This window comes from Crassostrea angulata, chromosome 8 (genome assembly GCF_025612915.1).
Source record: "Crassostrea angulata isolate pt1a10 chromosome 8, ASM2561291v2, whole genome shotgun sequence".
In the NCBI taxonomy this organism is placed as follows: Eukaryota; Metazoa; Mollusca; class Bivalvia; order Ostreida; family Ostreidae; genus Magallana; species Magallana angulata.
Window position 1 is genome coordinate 44635878 of NC_069118.1, and position 9669 is coordinate 44645546.

At 39.8% G+C, this 9669-nt stretch overlaps 1 protein-coding gene across 1 annotated transcript; it reads left to right on the plus strand.

The window, feature by feature from the left end:
• The first annotated feature begins 6609 nt into the window (after positions 1-6609).
• Positions 6610-9363, plus strand: LOC128158194 (uncharacterized). The gene is made up of 2 exons (XM_052820946.1): positions 6610-6690; positions 7316-9363. The coding sequence occupies exon 2, from the start codon at positions 7316-7318 to the stop codon at positions 9044-9046; it is 1731 nt and encodes a 576-aa protein (XP_052676906.1). The 5' UTR covers positions 6610-6690; the 3' UTR covers positions 9047-9363.
• The last annotated feature ends 306 nt before the right edge of the window (positions 9364-9669 follow it).

Here is a 9669-nt window from a genome sequence, read left to right on the forward strand (position 1 = left end):
GGGCAGGACCCCCACCCTCAGGAATCCGGGGTCACCTAATTGTCACAAGTCCTAGTTTAGGCGCCCTGCGCCTTGTTTATGTCCCTATATAATATGATAATATAGTTATTATAACGATTATTCAGGGGGCCGTGGCGCCAAGAACGGCATAATTATTGAAGGTTCTGAGACCGGTCACCCCCGGGCAGGACCCCCACCCTCAGGAATCCGGGGTCACCTAATTGTCACAAGTCCTAGTTTAGGCGCCCTGCGCCTTGTTTATGTCCCTATATAATATGATAATATAGTTATTATAACGATTATTCAGGGGGCCGTGGCGCCAAGAACGGCATAATTATTGAAGGTTCTGAGACCGGTCACCCCCGGGCAGGACCCCCACCCTCAGGAATCCGGGGTCACCTAATTGTCACAAGTCCTAGTTTAGGCGCCCTGCGCCTTGTTTATGTCCCTATATAATATGATAATATAGTTATTATAACGATTATTCAGGGGGCCGTGGCGCCAAGAACGGCATAATTATTGAAGGTTCTGAGACCGGTCACCCCCGGGCAGGACCCCCACCCTCAGGAATCCGGGGTCACCTAATTGTCACAAGTCCTAGTTTAGGCGCCCTGCGCCTTGTTTATGTCCCTATATAATATGATAATATAGTTATTATAACGATTATTCAGGGGGCCGTGGCGCCAAGAACGGCATAATTATTGAAGGTTCTGAGACCGGTCACCCCCGGGCAGGACCCCCACCCTCAGGAATCCGGGGTCACCTAATTGTCACAAGTCCTAGTTTAGGCGCCCTGCGCCTTGTTTATGTCCCTATATAATATGATAATATAGTTATTATAACGATTATTCAGGGGGCCGTGGCGCCAAGAACGGCATAATTATTGAAGGTTCTGAGACCGGTCACCCCCGGGCAGGACCCCCACCCTCAGGAATCCGGGGTCACCTAATTGTCACAAGTCCTAGTTTAGGCGCCCTGCGCCTTGTTTATGTCCCTATATAATATGATAATATAGTTATTATAACGATTATTCAGGGGGCCGTGGCGCCAAGAACGGCATAATTATTGAAGGTTCTGAGACCGGTCACCCCCGGGCAAGACCCCCACCCTCAGGAATCCGGGGTCACCTAATTGTCACAAGTCCTAGTTTAGGCGCCCTGCGCCTTGTTTATGTCCCTATATAATATGATAATATAGTTATTATAACGATTATTCAGGGGGCCGTGGCGCCAAGAACGGCATAATTATTGAAGGTTCTGAGACCGGTCACCCCCGGGCAGGACCCCCACCCTCAGGAATCCGGGGTCACCTAATTGTCACAAGTCCTAGTTTAGGCGCCCTGCGCCTTGTTTATGTCCCTATATAATATGATGATATAGTTATAACGATTATTCAGGGGGCCGTGGCGCCAAGAACGGCATAATTATTGAAGGTTCTGAGACCGGTCACCCCCGGGCAGGACCCCCACCCTCAGGAATCCGGGGTCACCTAATTGTCACAAGTCCTAGTTTAGGCGCCCTGCGCCTTGTTTATGTCCCTATATAATATGATAATATAGTTATTATAACGATTATTCAGGGGGCCGTGGCGCCAAGAAGGGCATAATTATTGAAGGTTCTGAGACCGGTCACCCCCGGGCAGGACCCCCACCCTCAGGAATCCGGGGTCACCTAATTGTCACAAGTCCTAGTTTAGGCGCCCTGCGCCTTGTTTATGTCCCTATATAATATGATGATATAGTTATTATAACGATTATTCAGGGGGCCGTGGCGCCAAGAACGGCATAATTATTGAAGGTTCTGAGACCGGTCACCCCCGGGCAGGACCCCCACCCTCAGGAATCCGGGGTCACCTAATTGTCACAAGTCCTAGTTTAGGCGCCCTGCGCCTTGTTTATGTCCCTATATAATATGATAATATAGTTATTATAACGATTATTCAGGGGGCCGTGGCGCCAAGAACGGCATAATTGTTGAAGGTTCTGAGACCGGTCACCCCCGGGCAGGACCCCCACCCTCAGGAATCCGGGGTCACCTAATTGTCACAAGTCCTAGTTTAGGCGCCCTGTGCCTTGTTTATATCCCTATATAATATGATAATATAGTTATTATAACGATTATTCAGGGGGCCGTGGCGCCAAGAACGGCATAATTATTGAAGGTTCTGAGACCAGTCACCCCCGGGCAGGACCCCCACCCTCAGGAATCCGGGGTCACCTAATTGTCACAAGTCCTAGTTTAGGCGCCCTGCGCCTTGTTTATGTCCCTATATGATATGATAATATAGTTATTATAACGATTATTCAGGGGGCCGTGGCGCCAAGAACGGCATAATTATTGAAGGTTCTGAGACCAGTCACCCCCGGGCAGGACCCCCACCCTCAGGAATCCGGGGTCACCTAATTGTCACAAGTCCTAGTTTAGGCGCCCTGCGCCTTGTTTATGTCCCTATATAATATGATAATATAGTTATTATAACGATTATTCAGGGGGCCGTGGCGCCAAGAACGGCATAATTATTGAAGGTTCTGAGACCAGTCACCCCCGGGCAGGACCCCCACCCTCAGGAATCCGGGGTCACCTAATTGTCACAAGTCCTAGTTTAGGCGCCCTGCGCCTTGTTTATGTCCCTATATAATATGATAATATAGTTATTATAACGATTATTCAGGGGGCCGTGGCGCCAAGAACGGCATAATTATTGAAGGTTCTGAGACCAGTCACCCCCGGGCAGGACCCCCACCCTCAGGAATCCGGGGTCACCTAATTGTCACAAGTCCTAGTTTAGGCGCCGTGCGCCTATTTACCGAGGGATATTTTCCCGTCGGGATCGAAAAACTAGTCGATAAGCATATTTAGAACGGAGTTAGTGCGTTGAAGTTAGTGCGTGCTAGCTTGACTTTGGTAAGTTGATGTTTTGGCGCCACAAAGCAGATGGAACAGAAATAAATGAAATTCCGAACCCGATCATAATTCACGTTTCACACACATGTTGGCATGTACATTAACTTTAACGAAAAATCGTTAATTTGAAAAATATTTTGTTCAAGTTTATAAACCTTAGGTCATTCAGTAAAATTTTTATGCTATTTAAGAATGCATCTTATATACATGTAACTCCCTATGAATTCTATTAAATTAAACAGTACATGTAAATATATTTGATTGAATTCATAAACTCCTCAATTATTTAATGATGTTTCTTTAATCAAATTCATAATACGAGATCAAAACAATAATTATTATAAATTTGGGACCAAATCAACGCACTTCTAAAAAAATTCAAAGTGCGTTATATTTTACACCAAGTGAACACACTTTGGAAAAAAAAAATCAAAGCGCGTTATGAAGGTTCATCAACATTTTTTAGTTTTGATACTTTTAACGCACTTTGAAAAGATAAGTATAAATCACAAATTTTGAAATTAAATTTCTAATTTGTTAATAGGATGATGATTTGTTAACACCAGTTAATCTACTTTCCCGTATTTGAGAACGGGAATGGGTGGAGGGAGGGGGTAACCAAAGATACAGCCTGGGTCAATTATCAGTGCATCATGGGAGGTGGGGAGGCAGGTATACCTTTCACTTCAATTTCACTGTTTATTTCCTTATTTTCAATTAAATTTTTACATGGTCACATAAAAGTGGGGGGGGGGGGGGACTCAATGTTAATTCAAATTTTTGTCCGTAAATTTAAGAAAAAGTCTTTGCTTCGCAAAAAAGCTGCCCCCCCCCCCCCCCCCGATGCTACGTGCCTGCTCTTTTCATAGAATTGTAATCAATTGAAACGTGTAAATATAAAAAAATTACATTAAAAAACATTTAATTAGTATAATTTAAAATAAGCATTGAGGTGTGTTTTTTTTCTCGCACTGATTTTTTAAAAGATCATTTTTTATAAATAACAATAACTAACGTATCCTTCTTTCACATCATGTTTCTTTACAAACGCATACAATAAGTCAGTTGAATAGTTGAATATGTTATACATTGACCTCCATTATCAATAACCCAATATACAAGATAAGAAGTAAATTTGCTACATACTCAAAAAAGGTAAATTTAGCTAAATTAAGCTAAACAAGCTTAAAACAATCATTTATTGTGTATAAAAGTATAAATTATTTTGACTAAACCATGAGCAATTTTTTTTCAAAGTGCGTTTATATCGACGATATCAACGCACTTTAAAAAAAATATTGCACTTTAAAAATTTGTTTCTCAAAGAGCGTAATTTTTTGGAGTGCATTGTTAAAATGCCAGGAAAAAACACAAATAAATTGGAAAATGTACATTTTGTGATATACCTATCATAATAAAAGAATTCTCGACAAATTTTTAACAACAATATTCAGTGGCTGCGCTTCTGATTAAACCTTGTGTACAATACAAATACCGATACACACTATATGTTTGATCCGTACGTTGCGGCGTCGGAAGCAAATTGAAAGGGGGGGGTGCTAGACTTATCCGAAATCATTAAAACCAAAAAAAAATTAGATAAATAGATAACCAAATAAAACACATAGCATAAAACCATATTCGTTAGCAATTCATTAAAATTCAAATCCGTGTGTGTGTGGGGGGGGGGGGGTGGTAGCAGTACGGGCATTGTGAGTTGTTTTGCCCCCAGACCCCCCCCCCCCCCCCCCGACCATCTCTCCGTTCCGACATCTATATGAGTAAAATGCTATGGTTGAAGATCAAAAGATGAATTGACTGTCTTCAGTTAACGTCCCTTACTTCAATATTTGGTCTATAACATTAACGAGGTTAAGAGGGTTCGATGGTCGTGATCATTTTTATAGACTGTATTTATCTCCTTTAGGAAAAGAGCTCTATATAAAGATGTACAAAAATACCAAATCTTAAAGGTAAAATGTATGAGTTTTTTTAAACTAAATAATAGCTTATAGCTAAACATATCATATCTTAAAATTTCATGCAGATCTGAAAGTGAAGTTTATTGACCATCAAGCCTCCCTAGAGGGAAAGTGGAACCACTAGGATGGGTGACATTTTATATTTTAGTTGATGTATGAAAACGGCATTATCATTATAAAAATGAAAATGAACATTTGTGAGAAATGCATGTTATTCATACATGGATCTTAATGAATAAAGAATACATATTATTTTACATTCTTGCACGATCTGAAGGGCTTGAGAACCAAGCTAATATTTTAAATACCTTCTCCACATATTTTACAAGAAGCATTCATTGGTGGATTTAGAAGGGTAGGGGATCGGGGAGGACATATCCCCCTAATCAAGACAATTCAAATATTTTTAAATCACACATTAAAATTACAGAATATATGCCTAAGATCCCCTCACCCTGGCAAACAAATTTACGGATTTATGGATCCGCCCATGGCATCTGAATCCAATATCCGTGTCAGCTGTTTCAAAATTATTTTACACTGTCTCAATTACATTCTAGATGTAAAATTTTCAATGAGTTCATGAGTTATGTTATTTGCACTTAAAGTCTATGTATGTACGTGTAGAGAATGTATATATAGTTGACATGTACATGTATATGATTTATTAAAGTTTACAACATACTGGTCAATACATTATATACTATGGTGACTAACTTGTATACTCCCAACATCCACGGATCTACATGTATAGTGGGAGACAGACAGAAACGTACGTACTATCGTTTATGAAAGTGGGGCGAGGGGTCATCAGCCTCATACAAACAATCAAGACAAGCCCCCCCCCCCCATAAAAAAGGAAGGAAATTCTTAAACTCTCAAAATTTTGAAAAATCCTTATCAATTGCGGGGTGGGGGGGGGGGGGGTCAGTTTTCTGTTTGCTTCAATTTTACGAATGATTTTCTTATGTTCACTTCCATTTATTACATGCCCGCAAAAAGAGTGCAGGGGGGGGGGGGGGGGAGGCGGGGGGGTGGGGGGTGAACACCGTTTTAATTCCACTTTTAACATGTAAATTTTGGAAAAATTACTGCAACAGTAAAAAGTTGGGAGCCAGTTTTCGAACTTGCATGATATCGATCCAGTGGCGTCGGAAGCAAATTGAAAGCGGGGTTGGGGAGGAAGGGAGCTAGACTAATCATCAGGAATCTTGACAAGCAAAAAAAAAAAAGCCTAATTCCAAAATTCATGAAATTATTATTTCTAATTTCGGGGGGGGGGGGGTAGTACTAGTAGTATACCTATAACTAAAAAAAAATCTTACCTATGAATTTCTTTTCTAATAACTGCAATATCAGTCTTAAAATTTCCTTATTTTCATTTTAATTCCTTACATTCTACCACAATTGTGGGGCGGGGGCGGCGTATTTCTGATACCTCTATTTTTTGTTGTTGTAAATTTAAGCAATATTATCTTTGCTGCGAGAGAAAATGGGGAGGGGGGGGGGGCTGGCCCTTTCGGTTCCGACACCTATATGATCTATACACCAGTTTACTTTAATTTAATGATGTCATTACAGAGTTCTGATATTATAGTACCCTACATTGAAAATTCAAATACACAGTCACTCTGATTGTTTTATCAAGGTAGGAGGTCAGGAGATTTAAACCTTGTCTCTACATGTACGTACACGACCAGGAAGTAAATTACACAAGTCTCGTATTCTCTCATTCTAATCTAATAGGGCGTGATTCACGCGGTAATGGCTGGTGTAACTTACAAAACGTCACATTGATACACACGGTGAGTTATAAAAATTGTTTTCTATATCGCATGATGGTAAGAAAGATAACATATCCTCGTAATAGTGGGTTTACTTCAAGATTATGAATTCGATCAACAATGAATCATTGTTTATAATTGTACTGAACCGAAAGTAGGGGACATTGTTTGATAGACAAGCATTCTCTACCACTGGCTCAAACATTCACCAATGTTTTAGTTTACCGAAAATGCATACTTTAAATAAACCTGGGTCACAAATAGATGAGACTCACGCTGTTTGAGTTTACTTATAAGTCCATAATTACTTTATTAAGAGAGGGTATTATATTATGCGCGAATCTTGAGGAAAGGGAACGGTCTGGACCCCCCCCCCCCCCCTTAAAGAAATTGAAATTAATATGAATTGATTTTATATTTCATGATTGTTGAATTATCAAAGGTATTCCTAAGACACCGCCAAGATTTTGTTTAATGTATGTATTTTTATATGTGCGTGTGGTGTGTGTGTGTGTGTGGGTGGGGGGGGGGGGGGGAGGGGGTTGGCGTGGTTATGTAGAAATGATTGACTCCTTAATAATATTTAGTAGCAAAATAAAGAAATGTAAAATGTCCCTCAAACTTTTAAGTACTTTTCTCATTTCAGATGGCATTATCTGAATCCCAAATACCACCTGACGCCCAGCATTATTTGGTGTGTGGCACTGAAGACTGTGAGAAGAACTGTCAGTTTTACTGCAATGACTGTCACCAACAAATGTGTAAACAATGCAGAGATGAACATCAGAAGAATAAGAAAACCAAAAACCACGAAGTAGTCCCTTATAAACAACGCAAACGACCGCTTCCTCTGGAGAAATGTAAAATCCATCCCACAAGAAACATAGAACTTCTCTGTGAGGAATGCCAGATTCCCATTTGTTCTAAATGCACGGGTACAAAAGAACATCGCGGCCATGCGTTTACTGATCTAGAATTGGTCTTTGCTGGAAAATGTTCACACTGTCACATAGAAATTACCAAAATTCGAAGCTATTTTGAGCCTACTTCTCAAGATTTGAAAAAGGAAATTGCTAGAGATGTCACAGAAATAAAGAAGAGCATGGAGGGTGTAAGAACATCCATGAAGACTGAAGCTGAGTCTGTGAAAAAGCTGGTAGAAACAATTACATCAGATAAAATAGAACAAGTCAACAAAATAGAACAGTCATTATTAGAAACATTAAACGGTCAAAATAAAAAAATAGATGATTACATCAATTATCTAAATGATTTAATCAAGACGTTTTATGGTTACCTATCTCCCTCAAACATAGAACAATTAACATTTGCCCTCAAATCAGAAAACTTGGTCATTAGACCCATACCAGAGACATCCAAACCAGTCCCACCCATATTTACTGCTGGTCCATATAGCAAAGACGATGTCGCAAAACTACTGGGTAGAATAACTTTCCCCAACACTAAACCAGAGAACAGGGAAATAAAGCCCATGGAGACTGCCTTTACACAGTTGAAACCTACAGGGAAACAGAGGAAACAAGACAGAGAGAAATCTGACGTGAAACAAACACTGTCTCTGTCTTCCTCTGTCACCAAGGTCAGGGAGTACACAGTACCAGGTGTTGATTGTGTATATCATATATCACTGGGTAAATCAGGCAGATTCTGGTTCAGTGATTATGATGGTAACCTTGTCCAAACAGATCTACAGGGGAATCAACTACAAAAGATACAAACCAGTGGTGAATTAGAAGGCTACCACACAGTCACACAGGACGGGGATCTGATCTATACAGACAAAGTCAACACAGTCATCAATAGGATAACACCGGATAATACAATCACTGAATTCATAAAAACAGGAGACTGGCAACCACTCAGTATATACTCCTCCAAAATCAACGGGGACCTACTGGTGGGGATGAGGAAGAATGGAGAGGGTAAAGTCACCAGGTACAACAAGACAGGGACAGAGATACAGAACATACAGATAAACAACAAAGGACAGGAACTGTATGAGCTACCGCACTACATCACAGAAAACATCAATGGTGATGTCTGTGTATCAGACTATAGACAAGAAGCTGTAGAGGTGGTGGATAAATCAGGACAACACAGGTTCTCCTACACAGGTCAGGAGTCATGGTTTAGACCCTATGGAATATGTACTGATGTACTCGGTCACATTCTGGTGTGTGATGAAACCAGTGACACAATTCATCTTCTGGACCAGAACGGTCAGTTCTTGTATCTACTACTAACATCACAACAAGGGGTAGAGTATCCCTGTAGTGTGTGTGTGGATGATGAGAACAATCTCTGGGTGGGACAAGATGACACCAACACAGTGACAGTGTACAAGTATCTACAGTGAACATTATATGTCCATACAATAATTACATGTACATGTACATGTGTACGTACTTTTTGTATGTTGTGAGACAATGTAACAACAACACTGTGATAAAGATAGTGTATAATTACAGGTATCTACTGTGTACATTAAAGTACATATTATGCATGTATTATACATATCATTCAAGACATATATAACCCTCTGTATGTTTATTTGTTATATTTCTTATTAGATTAATGTCATTGCAGAAGAGGTGAATATTAAATATACATTTATTAACAATATTTGTTTTCAAAGTTATTAGAAACTGCTAGCTTAAATCTTGTCAATACCTATCCAAAAGTCCTTTACATGTTTTGTTATAAACAAAGCTAAGTACTATATCTAGTGAATAGGATTAAAGTACATATAGGTCATGAGAAGATTTCTGAATGATATTTATAAGCAATGATTTCTAAAAAAAAAAATTAAACCCATTAACCTAAATAGGCATTAATTACTTTTATTCTTTTTTTCCATTTTTCTCCATAATCTTGTAAATTTACATGATCTGATTGACAGAGAAAACCCAGACATGGCATTACATGTGTGATAATATCATATTTCAAAGATAGTTCTCTCGTACCACGTCATAATAGATC